Source organism: Neofelis nebulosa, chromosome 2, assembly GCF_028018385.1.
Source record: "Neofelis nebulosa isolate mNeoNeb1 chromosome 2, mNeoNeb1.pri, whole genome shotgun sequence".
In the NCBI taxonomy this organism is placed as follows: Eukaryota; Metazoa; Chordata; class Mammalia; order Carnivora; family Felidae; genus Neofelis; species Neofelis nebulosa.
In genome coordinates this window covers 210795244-210817778 of record NC_080783.1, presented here as the reverse complement: position 1 = coordinate 210817778, position 22535 = coordinate 210795244, and the positions used below count along the sequence as shown (strand labels likewise).

Sequence of the window (22535 nt, the reverse complement as noted above, 5' to 3'; positions counted from 1 at the left end):
ATTGAGCTGTTTATTTGGTGGAAATGAAGCCAGTACATACGATTTTAATGGTTGCAAATTATGTTCTATCTTTCTGATTCTGCCTTTTGGAGTATAAACCTTAAGATGTGTCTGAATTATTTTTTCTTTTCTTTTTCATTTTTTCTCCCTTTTTCAATGAAATATTCCTAAATATGTGCCCTCTATTAGTTTCAAGAAGACCTAGTTGATCTTGAAATGAGATCTCCCCTGGGAGATATGATCAAAATACAGTATGAAGACAGGTACAGGAACCCTGGCAGTTTCTGGGTCCACTTGAGTCTCTGAAAGTACATATTCTTTGATGACACCAGTAAGATTAAGCTGAGTTGCCATTAGAGCAGTCAGACTGGAATCGGGAGTGAGGTGTGTTCTGTCTGAACTCATTCAGCAGCTCAGAAGTTGAGCAGCTCAGAAGTTGAATCTTTTCAGTATCAGTGTTGTTGGTGACATCAGTAATATTTAGTGCCTGTCTCTAGACAGTTTGTTTCAGTCAGTTAATTGTTAACTTTTTTGTGTGGCTTTGTTTTACATTAAAAAAAGAGAACATAATAGGCTGTGTATAAGTTATTATCAACAGAACATTGAATATTCTGCGCTGGACCGTGTTTAAAATGGAGCTTTAGAGAAAGGTTGTGCTTGAATTAGACACTAAACCAGGGCTTTAATCATAAGAAATAGAAACCTTAGTTAGGAGTGGTGTGTGGTCTCCCTGTGTGTGTCATTGGGGCCCATGTGGCAGCAGTTTCAGAAGTACTGCTTCAGTCAGTTTGCATACAATTACTATTCTTGTATCTAAAAATCGCTACATTTAGATGGTTGGGCTCTGTTAATTAACAGAGATGCAAAATGCTAAATATTTTATAAAATGCTGAAAAGCAAATTAAGTAATGAAGCTGGCCTGTTTTCAGTTGAGTTTTACGTGTGTTTCAGATTGTAGTTTTATACTTCCCATCGAGAGCCTGCTGCAGAATTTTTGGAACCTAAGATTAGGCTTAAGTAATTGCTGTTTTTGCTGGGGTTTAAAATCTATTTCTGTGTTAGTGATTATTTTTAAAACAAATGAACTTAGCGGACTGAAATTCAGTCCACTTTTCTATTTTGAAGATCAAAGAAAGAAAGTGTTACTTACCCCTAAGTTTTTTTGACAAGTTTCTTTAGCCTTTGGAGTTAAGCAAAAGGCAGCTATTTCTGAAGCTGTATATACCTTTTTCAGATTGTATGAGTATTCACACCCAATATTTCAGAGATTCTTAAGTGTAGATTTTCCTGTGATATCTAAATATACATTAAAACATTCTTCGGTTTTGGGGTGCCTGGCTGGCTCAGTCTGTAGGGCATGTGACTTTTGATCTTGGTGTTGTGAGTTTGAACCCTACATTGGGTATAGAGATTACTTAAAAAAGAAAAAGAAAAACACAAAACAAACAACCCTCTTCTCTTTTTACTCTGCCCCCATCCCACTTAACAGAAACGGAAAGTGAAAATGAATTTCGTCCTTTGGATGAAAGGATAGATGAATTTCACCCCAAAGCAACAAGAACCCTCTTTATTGGCAACCTTGAAAAAACCACTACTTATCATGACCTTCGCAACATCTTCCAGCGCTTCGGAGAAATTGTGGTATGTTGTTTTTTTACAGTAAAAAGTTTTAGATCTTTGTCGTAAAACATAAAGCATAGTACAAGATTATATTTGGAAAGATGATATTTAGATGGTGTAACAAATACTTTTCTCATTTGCCCTGTGTTTTTAACTCCTGCTAAAAGATGGTCTGGCAAAACTCCTTGGGGGACTGTTTTATGTGTGTATATAAAACTATATAATAGGTATTTGTTTTATTTATATATATGTATTTTTCTATCCATTTTTCTTATTTTCTTTGTCCATCGAGTACTGTTTAAAGCCATTTCTAGTCCTGTGGGTGGGAAGGAAAATAAGTCTGTAAGAAAGAAACAGCAACTTAGTATAGGAGTATTGTGTTATCACAATTCATGTCAGAAATACCTTGGGGATTACTGGAATGTGGATGTCATGCTGGAAGCTCAGTTCTGTTTTGAAATTTTAATTAGAATCACTTTTTATATTTTGCAAGTCATTATTAAATTTAGGAATTCGAAGGGTTTTTCTGTTCCTCGTGACTCAAAACTTGAGTCACTTTATAGTGAAAATAGTTTGGTTACAGCTTTATACCCTTGGGATATATATACTATTTTGTTTTGTGTTTGAAAAAAATAGGGAAATTACTTGTCTTTCCTAGACTTTGTGTTAGTAACAGCAAGAAAATTGTTGTGTATATTTGGATTTTAGAGAGTAAAAAAACGTTCTGGGTTAAGAACAGTTACTGTTAATCTTTCAGGTGTGTGTGTGTATGTGTCCGTCCATCTATCCATCCTTATTTATACACTAATGTTGGAAGTAAAAATTCTTACTTTTTTTAAATGATACAATCTAGTGAATAAAATATTTGTGATTGTAGTTGACCTAAACCTCAAAGGGACTTAGGAGCAAGAGATAGAAATGGTTGGTACAAAGTAAGAAAAAACAAGCTATATATTTAGAGAAACAGCAAAACATTCATTTTCCTTTCTTGAATTTCAATTATTTTAAGTTCTTTTATCACACACCCTAATTCCAGCCGTACTGCCTACTTAGATGAGTTCACTTAACCTACCTGAGCTCCAGCCTTTTCGTGACAGAAAAGTTTTATTTATTTTGCTGCTTAGCATTTATGAGTCTATGAGTTGATAAAACTTTCAGATATACTTTTATTTGAATGTGGCTGCTACTTTGAATTTTGGAGGAGCGTAAGAAATTGTATTTGTGTACATAGATACATTTTCATCAGCAGGGTTGCTACACATGGAGTGATTATAGTGTTTAAGATCCATGCTTAATAAGTGGCCATGTCCTATTCTGTTTGAAAACCATTATTCCATGTTTGCAATTGCTCACGAGGGTAACTATTTTAATGACACACAAACTTAGGGGAAATGGTCTGCTGCTTATTGATAGATTATGCTGTAGCTAGAAGAACCCTTGTAGTGAGCCTACCCACCAATATTCTTTGGAGACCATTTCCCTTACATGGAGTTATTCTGGATTGTTGCATACTACATTTTGGTGAAACTCAGCTCCTATTTACCATTACTTAGAACTGTTTTGAGTATAGGGGTGCCTGGGTGGCTTATGCCATCGAGCGTCCGACACTGAATCTCAGCTCAGGTCTTGATCTCAGGGTTGTGAGCTCAAGCCCTGCATTTGGCTTCTCGCTGGGGGTGAAGCCTATTTAAAAGAAAAAAAGAAGAACTATTTCAAGTATAAACTACTGCTTTTTTTAAGGATTCCTCAAACTGCTCTTCAAATGCATTATTCATTTTGCCCTGTTTCAGCTTTTGATTATTGGCTTATGACCCTTAAAAAGGCGTAAATATTGTGATTTACAGAATACTTTAGATAATCACCATATGGGTCATTATTGTTCAAGTGTAAGTTTTGCAGTCCACGTATCTGGTTTCTCTGGACCATTTTCATGTGTAAGCCAGCTTTTTTACACCACCTTGTCTAAGTAGTGAAGTAGGCAGAACCAGAGTGTCATGCATGAGTACAGGTTTCAGTCTTTCTGAAGAATTAGAGCTAAGGGCGCCTGGCTGGCTCAGTTGAAAGAACACATGACTTTTGACCTCAGGGTCCTGAGTTTGAGACCCACGTTGGGTGTGGAGATTACTTAATAAATAAACTTAAAAAAAAAAAAAAAAAAAAAAAGATGGGGCTTTGCCTTTCATAGACTGTTTCTTTAATCAAGGGATGGTGTTCTGATACATCTTCACAAGGTAGTTCAGGTATTTATATATTTATTCATTCTGGATATGAGAGATTATTACTATATATATCAGTCACCAGGCTTGGTTCAGTTAGATACACTGATACATTAAATGAGTCTTCTAATTTAGGATTGCATATTTTATTTTATTTATTTATTTTTTTTTTTTAATTTTTTTTTTTTAACATTTATTTATTTTTGAGACAGAGAGAGACAGAGCATGAACGGGGGAGGGTCAGAGAGAGAGGGAGACACAGAATCTGAAACGGGCTCCAGGCTCTGAGCAGTCAGCACAGAGCCCGATGCGGGGCTCGAACTCACATACCGCGAGATCGCGACCTGAGCCGAAGTCGGCGCTTAACCGACTGAGCCACCCAGGCGCCCCTAGGATTGCATATTTTAAATCACTTTTTTGAAAACTTGATTTCTTTCTCATTCTTATTCTTCTCAGATATTCTATTTTAAATGGCCAGCCAGCCACTAATAAAGGTTTTTAGATTATTGCAGAAGCGAATTACAGTTTACCCTCGAACAGCATGGGTTTTAACTGCATGGATCTGCTTGAATGTGGACTTTTCTTCTTATGATTTTCTTAATAACATTCTCTTTCTTCCAGCTTACTTTAAGGATATAGTATAATAATTTTTACAGAATATGTGTTAATTAACCATGTTATCAGCAAGGCTTCTGGTCAGCAGTAGGGTATGAGTGGTTAAGTTTGGTGGGAGTCAAAAGTTATATGTGGATTTTCAACTGCCTTGGAGGTGGGTGCCCTAACTAACTCCCTTGCCCCCAGCCCCCTGTTGTTCAAGGGTCAACTGTATTTCTTAGGTTTTTATTAAATAGGCTGCCTTTATTAATCTCTGTACTGTTCCAATTTTAGTATATGTGCTGCTTGAATCAAGCACAGCCTTTTTCTTCATAAATTTGTCTTAACACAGGTATTGTGAATTTTAAATTTTGAGTTTGCACTTTCTCTTCTGCAAAGAATTTCACAGAGGAAGGATTTCATGGTTGTGACTACAAATGCTGTGTTGTGTAGTCTTTCAGGCTATTTACAGTTGTATTACAATGTATGGTTTTAACTAAGAAAATGATTTTGGGGAATAGGACTGTTTTGAGAAGTATGCACCTTGTTTGGGCTTAGTTTATTCTGATTTATTTTCCTGTTGGCCTGTCACTAATTGGTACTAATTGGCTTTTTCAGGATATTGATATTAAGAAAGTAAATGGAGTTCCTCAGTACGCGTTCTTGCAGTACTGTGATATTGCCAGCGTTTGTAAGGCTATTAAGAAGATGGATGGAGAGTACCTTGGAAATAATCGCCTCAAGGTAAAGGACTTTGCATAAATTATCACACCGTTATGATCTGGAGTGTTTGTGTGTGTGTGTGTGTGTGTGTGTGTCTCATTATTTCAAATTGCAGTACAGTTAGATAACGGTAAAGGTGATCTAATTCTCTGCACCCTCATCCTCTTGTACTGTAAGCTGAATTAATACTTAGCCTGGCAGGATCACGCTTGTGTACATTTCTTTTGATTTTAACCAGATGTTTCTCCCTTGGGATGATGGTTGATAAGATTCCTACAGAAGACAGATTTTTTCAGAATTCTGTAGTTGAATAATTGGTGACTTTACTAATAGAAATTTCACCTCTCCTATTCAGCTGGGTTTTGGAAAGAGCATGCCTACAAACTGCGTGTGGTTAGACGGGCTTTCTTCAAATGTGTCGGATCAGTATTTAACACGCCATTTCTGCCGATATGGGCCTGTGGTAAAGGTAGGTGGGAGGTTTTGGTGTTGGTGTCAGGTTACTTCTGACTCCCTATTCTTGGAATTCTGTCCTGTCAGCCCCAGTTCTTAATGTTGACGTTTTCTTTTCTTTAAAAATTACTAGTAATTTGTTGTAGAAGGGCTTTTGCATCTATTAGCTTATGATGTGAGGAAGTATTTTGAAAAACTGTTTTGAACTAGCCATGATGATTAATTTTGAAACTAATTTGCATGATACTGTTAAATAGAAGGTTTTTTAGAGGTTTTTATTATTTTATCTCACATGAAAATTAGTCTAATTATCTATTTACAATCACACAAATATGTCATTAGACTGTTTTTTAAAAAAGAAGATGACTTTAAAGGGATGATCATACAGTGTTCATCTAGTCAAAGTTTGTAAGGTAACATACCTACAAACAACAGGAAAAGGGTCTGTGGGCCCCATTCCATTATGTGAAAGTAGAGCTTTGAACTCCCTTCTTGAGAGCAGAGTTACACTGCGGTGGTTGTGGTGTATAATTTCAGCATTTCTTTAAATGTAGCTTTTGTTTGGACAAATACACATCATAAAGACTGCTAGTATAAATGTAAAAATCCAGTAGCTTAAAGTTAATAATGCTTGTTATTAACCAAAATTCACTGAAATTTATTGTTGATTCAGTGTTCTACATTTTTTTCTCTTTCAGGGGTGTTGATTTTTTTTTTTTTCTTTTTTTTTTTGAGCCCAAACTACAAGAATGCCTACTTAAGTACACAGTACAGAACTTAGTCAACATGAAAAATAAAGATGCAGAAAGACAAAATAAAGGCATAATGTACCTCAAGGCACAGTATCTGCAATTGTAAACAGTCCCTACACATTTTATTATCTTCACTGGGAAAAGCCCTGACATTTTTTCTAGAATTAGAGAAATTTTTTTTTTTTTTTTTTTTTTTTTTGGCAGTGTCCTTGTGACCTAAGATTTTCCTGGAACTGACAATGAGTCTAGTGGATGAGGCTCTTATTTGGTTTTTGTTTTGTTTTTTACAGGTGGTGTTTGACCGCTTAAAAGGCATGGCCCTGGTCCTCTACAATGAAATTGAATATGCGCAAGCAGCTGTAAAAGAGACCAAGGGGAGGAAAATCGGTGGGAATAAAATTAAGGTGTGCAGAATGACTAAACAGAAGTAAAACAAAATCGCATTGAGACCCCACCCTCTTAATAACTGGCATTTTGTGGGCGGCCAGCAAGGGACGTGGTTTACAGCGAGTGTGCTCTATGTCCCGTTCTTAAGGGGAACGTTACTATTTTGACATTTGGCTGCTTGAGGGCACAGGGTCATTAGCCACAGAACCTTCCCTAAAAATTGTGTCATTCAAGGAAATGTGCCTCTCCACATCCCAGGTACCCAATGCTTACATGTAGACTCTTGGAGCAGGCTGGCCCGCATTCACCTGTGGGTGTATGCATCCCAGGAACTTGAAGTGTCAGTCATTCCAGTTTCCAGAATGATCCTCTCTTCCTCTTTCCTCCTCTTCTAGAGAGTGGGTAACCACTGAACATACAATCTTTTGTCTGGTGTTTTTGTTTAAAAAACTTTGGTTCAGGAGAACTTGAAGAAATGTATGCACTTAATACCTATGGTGGTTAGATTGAAATAAGATATTAATAGATAGCAGGTATCATAGTCTTTTAATAATGACTCTGAGGCCCAGCTGTGAGTGAAGTTTAAATGTTTTATATTCTCTGACTGATTCCAGCAAATATACATATAGATTGCCGGATTTCATTGATCTGATTACTTGGCAACCTAGAATCCTGATAGGTATCGTTTCAGTTTTCCATTTTGCCTTTTCCACTCCTTCAGTATTGGACTCTGGAACTTAAAAAAAAATTTTTTTTTTCAATTTAATTTTTGAGAGGGTAAGAGAGAGAATGTGTGAGTGAGGAAGGGGTAAAGAGGGAGAGAGAGAGGGAGAGAAAGAGAGAATCCCAAGCAGGCACTGTCAGCATCAGAGCCCAGTGTGGGGCTCGAACCCACAAACAGTGAGATCATGACCTGAACTGAAATCAGGAGTCTGATGCTTAACCATCTGAGCCACCTAGGTGCCCCTGGGTTCTAGAGCTTTTAATTATACTTCTTTATTGGGGCACCTGGCTGGATCAGGTGGTAGAACATAGGACTCTTAATTTCAGGGTCATGAGTTCAAGCCTTACAGTGGGCATAGAGTTTACATTAAAAAATAATAAAGTATACCTCGTTGTCAAGATTTGTATTGAATTTGAAAGAGATTTTGAGTTAACAAAATACATTTCCAGTTAGGACTGTTTAACTTAGTTGAGATAGATTGCTCGTACTTGAAGTTTATCTAGAGGGTTGTGTTGGGAAGGATTTTCAAATCTGATAACACTTTCCACTTTAAAAATCTGAAACTTGAATCAAACACCTGCTATTCTTTGTTTTTAAGGTGGATTTTGCAAATCGGGAAAGCCAGCTGGCATTTTATCACTGTATGGAAAAGTCTGGTCAAGATATCAGAGACTTTTATGAAATGTTAGCAGAAAGAAGGTATGTATTTTTTTCCCCCCAAGCAATAAGGTATGTATTTTAAACCTATCAGCATAACTTGAATTTTTAAATTTCAAATACATAAAATTTATATAGAATTAAATTTTATTTTTCACTCCTTATTTCTAAATTCATCCCCCAAAAACTCCTTTCCTTTTTTATTCACCCATACAGAAACACAGGTTTATTTTTATGAATTCAGTTTTCATGTGGCTCAGGGGATTTAGGTAACCTAAATACATTTCTCACTGAAAGCCCTATAATTTGAAAGAGTTACTATTTTGCTAAATTATAACTTTATGTACAAATATCCTGCCTTACAGTTTTAAATTAAATATGATAACATGTTAAAGGGCGTTACAAACTATTAAGTGCCCTGTATATTTATTTAGTAATGACAGCATCCAGATTATCACCATGCATGTGCCCATACAATTAAAAAAATTTTTTTAAAGATTACCAAGAACTTTGTTTTGAATTCAAATCTTTTAAATAATAATTTGTGAATCAGCCAAAGCATATATAAATTGGTAACTTTAGCAACATAAAAAGTAAACCTTATTTCCTGTTGTTGATTTTTTTCAGTCATGGTACTGTAGTACAGTATTTGATATTTTTTCTGCTATTTGTAGGAAACATTGCAGTTCAGAATCATTTTAAGTTCTCACAGTTTGAACCAGGCTATCTCTGTTAGTGTACAACTGCCCCCAAACTGATGATTGATTCTTTTTTAGACTGGATATGTTAAAAACATCCTAACATAGTGTCACCGAGTGCTTCAATAGCTGATCATATTTGAAAATGGAAACTATCAGGGTGTGTTGCGGGAGGGGTGGGGGCGGTGCTCAGTCAGTTGAGTGAGTGTCTGACTCTTGATTTTGGCTCAGGTCATAATTGAGGTCGTGGGATCAAGCCCCATGTTGGGCACTGTGCTGATCAGTGGAGCCTGCTTGGGATCTTCTCTTTCCCCCTTTGCCCCTTCCTTGCGCGTGTGTGCTCTCTCAAAAAACTAAAAAGAAAATGGAAACTATTATCCACGTGGTCAGGCTGTTTGTCCAAACATGTCTCTGTGATTAAGTGTCCTGGAATGTTACCACTGGATCTCCACCCCTGTACATACGCATTAAACAAAAGGCTGCGTGTGAAAAATGCCTTTAGACACTCTAGTTCAAGTATAAAAGGGGTTCTACAAGTATGAGTCAGATCCTGATTGTGCTGCCAGAAACCTGTTGAATACATTGATTCCCTTTTTACTGCATGTTTTTGCCACTTTGTTTTTAAGTTACAGAAGAAGGTATATAGTTTTTGAGTCCTTTACTTGTGGAATATTGAACAACGTTCATTGAATGCCGGGAAAGTTTTTTATTTTTATTTTTTTTAAACATTTTATTTTTAAGTAATCTCTATACCCAAAATGTGAGCTCAGACTTACAACCTCCAGATCAAGTGTCGCATGCTCTACCAACCAAGCCAGCCAGGCAGCCGTGAGGAGGTTTTGTTTTGCTTTAATGAAAAATGTACCCCGCAGCCAAATTCCCAAAAGCCTGAACTTATATAAAGATTTGATGGTTTTTCACTAGTAGACTGGAGTCCACAGCCCTCTAGCCAGAATGTCGGTTTCGATGTAAGGTTTTTCTGTGTCGTGTGTGTGTGTGTGTGTGTGTGTGTGTGTGTGTGTGTGTGTGTGAGAGAGAGAGAGAGAGAGAGAGAGAGAGAGAGAGAGAGAGAGAGAACGCACACGTGCGTGAGAGCATACATGTGTATATGCATGAGAATATATGTGTCTGTGGAGAGAGAAAAAAGGTCTCCACCCTGGCTCCCCAAGTAGCAGTTCAAAGTCATTTTTAACTTTTTAGTACTTACAGGAATTCTTACCCATATGCCAATACGAAGTGTGTTGGTGGTCTGGTGGCACCTAAGACAAAACATCCATTAAAATCCTCTATGCATACGTTAAATATTTTTCAAAGAATAGTGTCTTGTGAGGGTTCGATAATGCTGTGTGGGTGTTAATTTTTGTATATTACCACTCAAATTCACTCATTTTACTGACATTCTGGCTCTGGCTTTGTTCTTTGGTTTTTACCCGTGGTTATTTATCCCTTTTGAATGGAGTTTATCTCCTAAAGTAGGAAGCAGAAGGGTGTGACCCAGTTTTGCCCCATTTTTTTTAGATGGCAGTGCTTATGGAGTGTACTCTTTGCAGTAGAACTTGAGGATATCTGCCCTTCATATAGAGTGGAAGGAAGTCATCCCACTGAATGCGTAATAAATGAATGAATGAAAAAATGGTTTACCTCTAATGGTAGTTTCCCTCAGGAATGCAAACAGTGACCGATTTGCATAGGGTTCTGCAGTTTAAAAGTACCATTTCATTTATTCCTTCTTATCTTGTGTTACTTTTAGTGGAACTGAAGATCAGATCGCCTTGCTGATAAGGTCACAGGCTAAGACATTAGTCTGGAGATAAACTCAGTGCTCCTTCCTGCTGGTGCATGGAGCTTTATACTTTACCAAAATGATTCTCAAGATAAATTTACAAGAGCCTATTATGCTTTAGATGAATTTCCCACCTACTTAGGGGAATTAGGATATTGTGCAGTCATGTGAACAGAGTTCTCAAAACCTGGCTTTTCCAGGTTCCTGAACACCCTTTTGTCCAAGGTTCAGTGTTGAGTTGTACTGTCTCTTACTTGAGTTCTTTGAGGACAGGAACACTCATTTCTTTTGGTAGTCATAAGTCCCAGCAAAATATGTGCAAAATCAGTATTTATTAAACTGAACAGTGCTCCAGCACTAACATTTACACATATAGCTTCAACTTCTGTAAATATTTTCATATTTTTGGGTATAGTTGTAGTCTGATTAAAACATCTCTCAAGCCTACTGTTAATGTGGGCAGTGAACTAGTGGCCATTCTAGGTGTCTTAATCATTTTATATTAGCATGAACGTAGGGTGCCTGGGTGGCGCAGGTGGTTAAGCGTCTGACTCTTGATTTCAGCTTAGGTCATGATCTCATGATTCATGAGATCGAGCCTTGTGTTGGGCTCTGTGCGCTGACAGCGTGGAACTGCTTGGGATTCTCTCTCTGCCCCTCCCCCACTCGTGTGCGTGTGCCTGCGCGCGCGCGCTCTCTCTCTCTCTCTCTCTCTCTCTCTCTCTCTCTCTCACACACATATAAACATTTCTTTTAAAAAGAAAGCATACATGGGGCGCCTGGGTGGCGCAGTCGGTTAAGCGTCCGACTTCAGCCAGGTCACGATCTCACGGTCTGTGAGTTCGAGCCCCGCGTCAGGCTCTGGGCTGATGGCTCAGAGCCTGGAGCCTGCTTCCGATTCTGTGTCTCCCTCTCTCTCTGTCCCTCCCCCGTTCATGCTCTGTCTCTCTCTGTCCCAAAAATAAATAAACGTTGGAAAAAAAAAAAAATTTAAAAAAAATAAAATAAAAAAATAAAAAGAAAGCATACAGTGTGTTTATGAAAATGGCGTTTCCTTGGAATTTATGGTGGCAATGAATTAGCCAAGTTCCATGCCTAGTAACATTTAATGCAAGATGGCTGGCCATTATTTAGGCAAAGACTCTGATTCCTGTGGAACTCTAAGAAAGACCATCTCGAAACCAATTAAATAACATAGAGGTGCCTAGGTGCTTCAGTTGGTTGAGTCCGACTTTGGCTCGGGTCACCATCTCGCGGTTTGTGAGTTCAAGCCCTATGTTGGACTCTGTGCTGACAGCTTGAAGCCTGGATCCTGCTTCGGATTCTGTGTCTTCCATCTCTCTCTGCCTCTCCCCCACTCACGCTCTGGGCTCTCTCTCAAAAATAAATAAACATTAAAAAAAAATAACCTAAATAATGTAAAAAAAAATACTCTTTTTGGACTGAGAAATGCCATACAAATATATATAATAATGTGTGATGCTTCTAGTGTTTGGATATTAAGTCTTTAGATACTTCATTTGCTGTGGAGAGTGTATTGGAACAACACCCAGTAGTAGCTTTGACATATTTTCCTCTCCTCTCCTCCCTTCCCTTTTTTTTTTTTTTTTTTTTTGAGAAAGCATGTACACACGTATGTGTGAACAGGGGAGAGGCAGAAAGAGAGAATTCCAAGCAGCCCCCATACTGTTAGCATAGCGCCCAACACGGGGCTTGAACTCACAAACTGCAAGATCGTGACCTGAAAGAGACGCTTAACCAACTGAGCCACCCAGGAACCCCACTGACATATTTTTCTAAGGTTCATTCTTTCAATAGATATTTCAGTCCTTCCTATGAGTCAAGCACTGTTACAAGAGCTAGAAAAAATTGTAGCCAAGGAGACAAAAAAAGCTCATGCCATTAGGGGCTTAAGTTCTAGATTTTTGTTTCAGTGAGCCACTAATGGCAGTACTTTGTAGAATGCATGACCTGCTTGAGAGAACAAAAATAGAGAGGGAACGAGAGTGAAAGAATTAGTCTCTGTTATGGGTGAATTTCATTTTATCTATCATACATGTTCTTGTGTGTAAATTTAATCTTAAATGCCCCCTATAGGTCACTGTAAGAGAAAACCATGGTGAATTCCTTTACAATTGAGGAATCCTTTCACAAAGCTTGTAATCAGTTCATGGGTTGGGGGAAAGTAACAATATGACGGAAGGTCTTCACATTATGTTAGGAAGGTTCTTACAAATGTTATCTTATTTAATCTTAAGAACCTTCTGAGGAAAGGTTACCATCATTTTACAAGTGAGGAGACAGCCTAGGGAGACTGGCCCCCAGCATGCTTTTTTAAATTGTGAATTGAGATAGATGTGTTATCAGTATCCTATGGGTCACATAGGTGGGAGGATTTCAATTAAAATGTTTTTAAATATTTAATCAATATTTTAATTAAACTGTTTTTACCAGTAGTACGTTTTTTTCCCAGATTGTGGTAAGAATATTTTTGGCAGAAAAGTAATTATGAAAGACTCAGAAGTGTGGGGATGTGATACTGTGTAATATACTAGTGATCATTATGTCATACCACCTCCTACCAAAAAAAAGGGGGGGGGGGACTGAAGTGTCATCCAGTAGAAACATGTAGACTAAACTGTGGTTTTCAATTTTTTTTTTTAAGCTTATTTATTTCATTTGAGAGAGAGCATGCACACATGTGAGGGGCAGAGAGGGGGAGAGAGAGAGAATCCCAAATAGGCTATACACTGTCAGCGTGGACCCCATGTGGGGCTTGATCCCACAAACCATGAGATCATGACCTGAACTAAAATCAAGTTGCATTTTTAATCGACTGAACCAGTTTTAAATTTTCTGGTAGACATAAAAATGTGGGAAAAAAAGGTGACATTAATTTCATTTAACTCCTAGCTTTAAAATATTACCATTTCAACATGTAGTCAATCTAAACTATTTGAAGGGTTTCTTTTTTAAAAGATAAATGTACCAAGTCCAATGTGTATTTTATTTATTTTTTTTTTTTCAACGTTTTTTATTTATTTTTGGGACAGAGAGAGACATAGCATGAACGGGGGAGGGGCAGAGAGAGAGGGAGACACAGAATCGGAAACAGGCTCCAGGCTCTGAGCCATCAGCCCAGAGCCTGACGCGGGGCTCGAACTCACTGACCGCGAGATCGTGACCTGGCTGAAGTCGGACGCTTAACCGACTGCGCCACCCAGGCGCCCCAACATCTCAAATTTTAAGTTACTGATAGCCACATGTAAATTGTGGCTATGTACCATATTGGACCATCCAAGTCTAATGATTAAATAATGGCAAAGATTTTTAGAATAGGCCTTTTAATCTCATATGTGTGATTAAATGTGTAAATGACAAGGACACAAAAGAACTAATATATTCTTTTTTGAATTTGATAGAGAGGAACGAAGGGGATCTTATGACTATAGCCAAGATCGTACATATTATGAGAATGTTCGTACTCCGGGCACATATCCTGAGGACTCCAGACGGGACTATCCAGCTCGAGGGAGAGAATTTTATTCAGAATGGGAAACTTACCAAGGAGACTACTATGAATCGCGATACTATGACGATCCTCGGGAATACAGGGATTACAGAAATGATCCTTATGAACAGGATATTCGGGAATACAGTTACAGGCAAAGGGAACGAGAAAGAGAACGCGAAAGATTTGAGTCTGACCGAGACAGAGACCACGAGAGGCGGCCAAGTGAGCGCAGTCAGAGCCCGGTGCACCTGCGGCGCCCCCAGAGCCCTGGCACCTCTCCCTCACAGTCCGAGCGGCTGCCGAGTGACTCAGAGAGGAGGATTTACAGCAGGTCCTCAGACCGGAGTGGAAGCTGTAGCTCACTTTCTCCTCCAAGATATGAAAAACTGGACAAATCTCGTTTGGAACGCTATACAAAAAATGAAAAGACAGATAAAGAAAGGACTTTTGATCCTGAGAGAGTAGAAAGAGAGAGACGCTTAATAAGGAAGGAGAAAGTGGAAAAGGACAAAACTGAAAAGCAGAAACGAAAAGGAAAAGTTCATTCTCCTAGTTCTCAGTCTTCAGAGACAGACCAAGAAAATGAGAGGGAACAGAGCCCCGAAAAATCAAGGAGTTCTAATAAACTGAGCAGAGAAAAAGCTGACAAAGAAGGGATAGCAAAAAACCGCCTCGAGCTCATGCCCTGTGTAGTCTTGACCCGCGTGAAAGAAAAAGAGGGGAAAGTTATTGACCATACTCCCTTGGAAAAGCTGAAAGCCAAGCTTGATAATGACACTGCCAAGTCTTCTGCCCTAGATCAGAAACTTCAGGTCTGTCAGACAGAGCCCGCAAAGTCTGACTTGTCTAAACTGGAACCGGTTCGAATGAAAGTGCCAAAGGAAAAGGGCCTGTCAAGCCACATAGAAGTGGTAGATAAGGAAGGCAGGCTTAAATCCAGGAAGCACCTAAAACCAGAGCAGACTGCTGATGGGGTCAGCGCTGCAGATTTGGAGAAGCTGGAAGCAAGGAAGCGGCGCTTTGCAGATTCCAATTTGAAAGTAGAAAAGCAAAAGTCAGAAGTCAAGAAAAGTAGTCCAGAGATGGAGGAAGCTCGGGTACTTTTAAAAAAGCAGCCTGACCTATCCTCTAGAGACATCCTTCTGCTGAGGGAAGGAGAGTCAGAAAGAAAGCCTGTGAGGAAAGAAATTCTTAAACGAGAATCTAAGAAAATAAAACTAGACAGACTTAATGCTGCCCCCAGCCCTAAAGAGTGTCAGGAGCTTGCCAGCGTTTCTGTTGGGACTGGCTCAAGGCCCAACTCAGACCTACAAGCAAGGCTGGGAGAACCAGTATGTGACTCTGTGGAAAATCAAGAAATCCAGTCAAAAAAACCTATTCCCTCAAAACCACAACTCAAACAGCTGCAATTATTAGATGATCAGGGACCAGAGAGAGAAGATATTAGGAAAAACTATTGCAGTCTTCGTGATGAAACACTTGAATGTAAACCAAGCCAAGAGAAACCACATTCAGTAAATACTGAAGAAAAAATTGGCATTGATATTGATCACACGCAGAGTTACCGAAAACAAATGGAGCAGAGTCGGAGAAAACAGCAGATGGAGATGGAAATAGCCAAGTCTGAGAAGTTTGGCAGTCCTAAAAAAGATGTAGATGAATATGAAAGACGTAGTTTGGTTCACGAGGTAGGCAAACCCCCCCAAGATGTCACTGACGACTCTCCTCCTAGCAAAAAGAAAAGGATGGACCACGTGGATTTTGATGTCTGCACCAAGAGAGAGAGGAATTACAGAAGTTCACGCCAGATCAGTGAAGATTCTGAAAGGGCTGGCGGTTCTCCCGGCATCCGACATGGCTCTTTCCACGAAGACGACGACCCTATAGGCTCCCCTAGGCTCATGTCAGTAAGAGGGTCTCCTAAAGTAGATGAAAAAGGTCTCCCCTATTCTAACATCACGGTCAGAGAAGAGTCTTTAAAATTTAATCCTTATGATTCTAGCAGGAGAGAACAGATGGCAGACATGGCCAAAATAAAGCTCTCGGTCTTGAATTCTGAAGATGAACTAAACCGGTGGGATTCTCAAATGAAACAAGATGCCAGCAGATTTGATGTGAGTTTCCCAAACAGCATAATTAAGAGAGACAGCCTTCGAAAGAGGTCTGTACGTGACTTGGAACCTGGGGAGGTGCCTTCTGATTCTGATGAAGACGGTGAACACAAATCCCACTCACCCAGAGCCTCTGCACTATATGAAAGTTCTCGGTTGTCTTTTTTATTGAGGGACAGAGAAGACAAGCTACGTGAGCGAGAGGAAAGACTCTCCAGTTCTTTAGAAAGGAACAAATTTTACTCTTTTGCACTGGATAAGACAATCACACCAGACACGAAGGCTTTGCTTGAAAGAGCTAAGTCCCTCTCTTCATCTCGAGAAGAAAACTGGTCTTTTCTTGATTGGGACTCCCGTTTTGCCAATTTTCGAAACAACAAAGATAAAGAGAAGGTTGACTCTGCTCCAAGACCTATCCCATCCTGGTACATGAAAAAGAAGAAAATTCGGACTGATTCCGAAGGAAAAATGGATGATAAAAAAGATGACCATAAAGAAGAAGAACAGGAAAGACAAGAATTATTTGCTTCTCGTTTTTTACACAGCTCAATCTTTGAACAAGATTCCAAGCGATTGCAGCATCTGGAGAGAAAAGACGAGGAATCAGACTTCGTTGCTGGCAGGTTGTATGGGAGGCAGACGTCTGATGGAGCAAACAGCACAGCTGACGTGATTCAAGAGCCAGTAGTTCTTTTCCATAGCAGATTTATGGAACTCACGCGAATGCAACAGAAAGAAAAGGAAAAAGACCAAAAACCCAAAGAGGCTGAAAAACAGGAAGATACAGAGGATCATCCTGAGACCCCAGAGTCTGCCTCTGAGAGTAAAGAGGTGGAACCGAAGACCCCCCTTCCCATTGGGCCTCCTGCTGTCACAGCTGTAACTCCAGAGTCAGCATCGTCATCACCGGAAAAGGCGACAGCAGGTGAAAAAGCAGGGGAGGTGCCTTTGGTGACAGAAGAGAAGCCCAGGGAGCCAGCCTCTGCCTCAGAAGAAGCAAAGCCTGTGTCTGAGCAGGCTCCCGCTGCTGTGCAGCAAACCGAGCAAGGCGACCTGCCCCCAGGAGCGGACGCCAATAAAGATGCTGCCAGGACTCCATCAGTTGTTGAAGAAAGTTCATCAGTTGACCAGCTGCCTTATCTGGACACCAAGCCTCCAACTCCTGGGGCCTCATTTTCTCAGGTTGAGGTCACTGTAGATCCAGAACCCGACAGTGCCCAGCCGCTTTCAAAACCGACTCAGAAGCCTGAGGACGCTGATGAGCCCAAAGTGGAAAAGCCAAACTCAGCTGCTAATGTTGAGCCCAGTGCAAATCCAAAAGCTGAAGTTGTCCCTGAGGTTCAGCCTCAAGCTGCTGAAGACATTGAGGTCGATCCTCCGGTTGCCACGAAAGATAAAAAGCCAAACAAAAGTAAGCGTTCCAAGACCCCTGTTCAGGCCACCGCAGCAAGTACTGTGGAGAAGCCTGTCACCCGGAAGAGCGAGCGGATAGACCGGGAGAAACTCAAGCGGTCCAATTCTCCGCGGGGAGAAGCACAGAAGCTTTTAGAATTGAAGATGGAGGCAGAGAAGATTACAAGGACCGCCTCTAAAAATGCCACGGCAGACCCAGAACACCCAGAACCAAGCTTGCCCCTCAGCCGAACGAGGCGCCGGAACGTGAGGAGTGTCTATGCAACCATGGGAGACCACGAGAGCCGCTCTCCCGTCAAGGAGCCCACTGAGCAGCCACGAGTGACCAGGAAGAGACTGGAGCGAGAGCTGCAGGAGGCCGCGGCGGTTCCCACGACCCCACGGAGGGGAAGGCCTCCGAAAACACGCCGTCGAGCTGAAGAAGATGAGGAGACCGAGGCCAAAGAACCAGTTGAGACGCTCAAACCAGCGGAGGGATGGAGGTCCCCACGAGCCCAAAAATCAGGAGCTGCTGGCGGCCCACAAGGGAAAAGGGGCAAAAACGAGCCAAAAGTTGATGCTGAACGTCTGGAGGCGGCCACTGAGGTGAGTCCCCAGGTCAGTGTGAAAGAAAATAATACAAAGTCCAAGGCTGATAAAGAAGAAGCAGGAAGTGAACAGAAACGTGACAAAAAAGAAATTGGCACAGACAAAAATGTACCGGAAGCCCCTGCAGTTGAAGTGGTAGAGAAAAAAGCAGCCCCTGAAAAAAACTCCAAGTCAAAGAGAGGGAGATCTCGAAACTCTAGGTCAGCAGCGGACAAATCTGCAAATCCGAAAACCGCGGATACCAGTGCGAGTCCCGGCGTGGCCGCGGGCCCTGCGGGGCCGGCAGCGGAAAAGGAAGCTGAGGTAGTGGCGGGTCCCCCTGAGAAGAGCGAGAGTCCCCAGAAGGAGGGGAGTTTATCTTCCCAGTTGAACAGCGATCCGGCCCATCTGGAGAAGGAACCGGAGAAGAAGGAAGATGTGTCTGCCACTACGCCGTCCCCAGAACCAAATCAGTTAGCCAGGCAGATGGAGCTGGAGCAGGCCGTGGAGAACATCGCGAAGCTCACTGAGACCACCTCCGCGGCCTTCAAGGCGGCGGCCACAGATGCACCAGAGGGCCTCTCCACAGAGGATGGGGACAAGCCCGCACACCAAGCAAGTGAAACAGAACTGGCTGCGGCCATTGGCTCCATCATCAATGACATTTCTGGGGAGCCAGAAAACTTCCCAGCGGCCGCCCCTTACCCTGCAGAACCGCAGGCGGATCTACAGCCCCGTCCTCAAGTGCTGCGGCCCCCTGGGGAGGGAATGGAGCCTGAGACCCACGAGGCTGTGTCCGGCATCCTGGAGACCGAGGCTGCCGCAGAATCTTCTGGGCCCCCAGTCAGTCCCCCTGACCCCTCAGCAGGCCCAGCAGATACCAAGGAAGCTGGAGGGAACAGCAGCGAACCCTCCCAGCCAGTGCCAGAAGCCAAAGGATCAAAAGAAGCAGAAGTCCCTCCTGCTCGGAAAGAGAAAGGGCGCCAGAAGACAACTCGATCACGCCGCAAACGGAATACAAATAAGAAAACGGGGGTCAGTACAGAGACTCCCGTCTCTGAACCTGACCAAGGTCAAAGCAAGAGTCCTGCTACAAATGAGGGGAGGGTGGCGCCACCCCCAGAAGCGCCACAGGAAGAGAAGCAGAGAGAAAAGCCCCAGTCCGCTCCGCCTGAGTCCTGTTCTTCTGACCCAAGCAAGACCCCATCCCTGGAGAACTTGTCCCAAGACAGCAGCGTGGAAGAAAAGACCCCGACCAGAACATCTGCGCTCCCAGACCTTCCCCCGCCCTCCCAGCCAGCACCAGTGGAGGACGAGCCTCAAGCCAGATTCAAGGTGCATTCCATCATCGAGAGTGACCCAGTGACCCCACCCAGTGACTCCAGCACACCCACCCCCCCAATTCCTTCTGTAACTGCAGCAAAGCTCCCACCTCCTGTCGCCTCTGGTGGGGTCCCACACCAGAGCTCCTCTACGAAGGTCACAGAGTGGATCACAAGGCAGGAGGAGCCTCGGGCTCAGTCCACCCCATCTCCAGCTCTTCCCCCAGACACGAAAGCTTCTGACATCGACACCAGCTCCAGTACGCTGAGGAAGATCCTCATGGACCCCAAATACGTCTCCGCCACTGGCGTCACTTCCACGAGTGTCACGACTGCCATTGCAGAGCCCGTCAGTGCCGCCCCTTGCCTGCATGAGGCACCACCCCCTCCTCCAGTTGAGTCTAAAAAGCCTCTTTTAGAAGAAAAACCAGCGGCTCCAGTAACCAACACCTCTGACACACAGGCCCCCGAGGCTCCAGTAGCCACTGAAAAGGAAAAGGTGGCTCCAGTCATTGCTCCCAAAATTACTTCTGTTATTAGTCGGATGCCCGTGAGCATTGATTTGGAGAACTCGCAAAAGATCACTCTGGCAAAACCAGCTCCTCAAACCCTGACTGGCCTGGTAAGCGCTCTGACGGGCCTGGTGAATGTGTCCTTGGTCCCAGTGAATGCCCTTACCGGCCCGGTGAATGCCCTCAAAAGCTCTGTGAAGGGCCCGGTGACCACGCTGAAAGGTTTGGTAAACACTCCTGCCGGCCCCGTGAACGTCCTGAAGGGGCCCGTGAACGTTCTGACTGGGCCAGTGAACGTTCTCACCACCCCGGTGAACGCCACCGTGGGCGCGGTGAACGCCGCTGCGGGCGCCGTGAATGCAGGCGCGGTGACAGTCACAGCAGGTGCAGTAACCGCTGCCTCTGGCAGTGTGACTGCCACAACAGGTGCGGTGACTGTGGCAGGTGCAGTGATTACACCGTCAGCGAAGTGCAAACCCAGACCGAGCACTAATGAAAACAGTCGGTTCCACCCGGGGTCTATGTCGGTGATTGACGACCGTCCAGCAGACACGGGCTCTGGTGCCGGCCTGCGTGTGAACACATCCGAAGGGGTCGTGCTCCTGAGCTATTCGGGGCAGAAGACCGAAGGCCCGCAGCGGATCAGCGCCAAGATTAGCCAGATCCCCCCAGCCAGTGCAATGGACATCGAATTTCAGCAGTCCGTGTCCAAGTCCCAGGTCAAACCGGATGCTGTCGCACCAGCGCAGCCTTCGCCCAAAGGCCCCCAGGCTCCTGCAGGCTATGCAAATGTGGCCACCCATTCTACTCTGGTACTGACTGCCCAGACGTACAACGCGTCTCCTGTGATTTCATCTGTTAAGGCTGACCGTCCATCCCTGGAGAAGCCCGAGCCCATTCACCTCTCTGTGTCCACCCCTGTCACCCAGGGTGGCACAGTGAAGGTTCTCACCCAGGGCATAAACACACCTCCAGTGCTGGTTCACAACCAGCTGGTCCTCACCCCGAGCATAGTCACCACTAATAAAAAGCTTGCTGACCCCGTCACCCTCAAAATAGAGACCAAGGTCCTTCAGCCGGCTAACCTGGGGTCTGCGCTCACTCCCCACCACCCTCCTGCTCTGCCCAGCAAACTGCCTACAGAAGTGAACCACGTCGCCTCGGGGCCCAGTACCCCGACAGATCGAACGGTCTCCCATTTGGCAGCCACAAAGCCAGATGCGCATTCTCCTCGCCCCAGCGGGCCCGCTCCGACCCCCTTCCCGAGAGCGTGTCACCCCAGCAGCACCACGTCCACCGCGCTCTCCACTAATGCCACGGTCATGCTGGCTGCGGGCATTCCTGTGCCTCAGTTCATCTCTAGCATACACCCGGAGCAGTCTGTCATCATGCCCCCGCACAGCATCACCCAGACCGTGTCCCTCAGCCACCTGTCCCAGGGCGAGGTAAGAATGAACACTCCCACGCTGCCCAGCATCACCTACAGCATCCGGCCAGAGACCCTTCACTCTCCGAGGGCCCCTCTGCAGCCCCAGCAGATAGAGGTCCGGGCCCCGCAGCGTGCAGGCACACCGCAGCCAGCCACAGCTGGCGTGCCGGCCTTGGCCCCCCAACACCCTGCAGAGGAAGAAGTGCATTATCACCTCCCTGTCGCTCGAGCTGCGGCCCCTGTGCAGTCAGAGGTGCTGGTCATGCAGTCCGAGTACCGACTGCACCCATACACCGTGCCCCGGGACGTGAGGATCATGGTGCATCCGCACGTGACGGCAGTCAGCGAGCAGCCCCGGGCAGCCGACGGGGTAGTGAAGGTGCCACCAGCCAGCAAGGTCCCTCAGCAGCCCGGGAAAGACGCCACCAAGACCGCAGATGCCAAAGCCGCGCCAGCCCCCGCCCCCCACGGTGAGGCCCGCATCCTCACGGTCACCCCCAGCAGCCAGCTCCAGGGGCTGCCTCTCACCCCACCCGTGGTGGTGACCCACGGGGTGCAGATCGTGCACTCCAGCGGGGAGCTGTTTCAGGAGTACAGATACGGAGACATCCGCACCTACCACAGCCCCGCGCAGCTCACACACACGCAGTTTCCTGCTGCCGCCTCCATCGGTCTACCTCCTCGGACCAAGGCTCCCGCTCAGGTGAGTGCCACCGATCAGCCTTACTCCCTGTAGCAGTTGAGACGCCAGTGAGGTCCCCAAAATGTGTCGCCGTTTTCGTGAGTTTAAAGAGGAGCTCCCTAAACTGCAGGATGAGGGGATCAGGTCACCGTGCAGAGGGCGGAGACACGGGAAGGAGCTGTGGGAACCAGGAGGTGGCTACTGGCTGCAGGGGGGGAGGAGGGGGGAGCGAGCGGGTGACCTCCCACCAGAACCTTCAATCCCGAGTGCCCAAGAGGATCGGCACCATGGGCCTGGCTCACCGGAGGTGCCTGAGGCTGACCCTGCCCAGAAACCCATGGCCAGTTGGTGCGGGGCAGGGTGCTGGGCACAACAGGC

General features: G+C 43.9%; 1 protein-coding gene across 2 annotated transcripts in view; it reads left to right on the top strand.

Moving 5' to 3' along the window:
- SPEN (spen family transcriptional repressor) overlaps positions 1–22535 on the top strand; it is a 92487-nt gene that overhangs the window by 66917 nt on the left and 3035 nt on the right. For both annotated transcript variants that reach the window (XM_058718962.1, XM_058718961.1), the window contains 6 exons: positions 1490–1641; positions 5049–5174; positions 5509–5622; positions 6649–6762; positions 8068–8168; positions 14030–22178. In XM_058718962.1, coding sequence (XP_058574945.1) covers positions 1490–1641; positions 5049–5174; positions 5509–5622; positions 6649–6762; positions 8068–8168; positions 14030–22178 — 8756 coding nt within the window. The remainder of the gene's footprint in view (positions 1–1489; positions 1642–5048; positions 5175–5508; positions 5623–6648; positions 6763–8067; positions 8169–14029; positions 22179–22535) is intronic.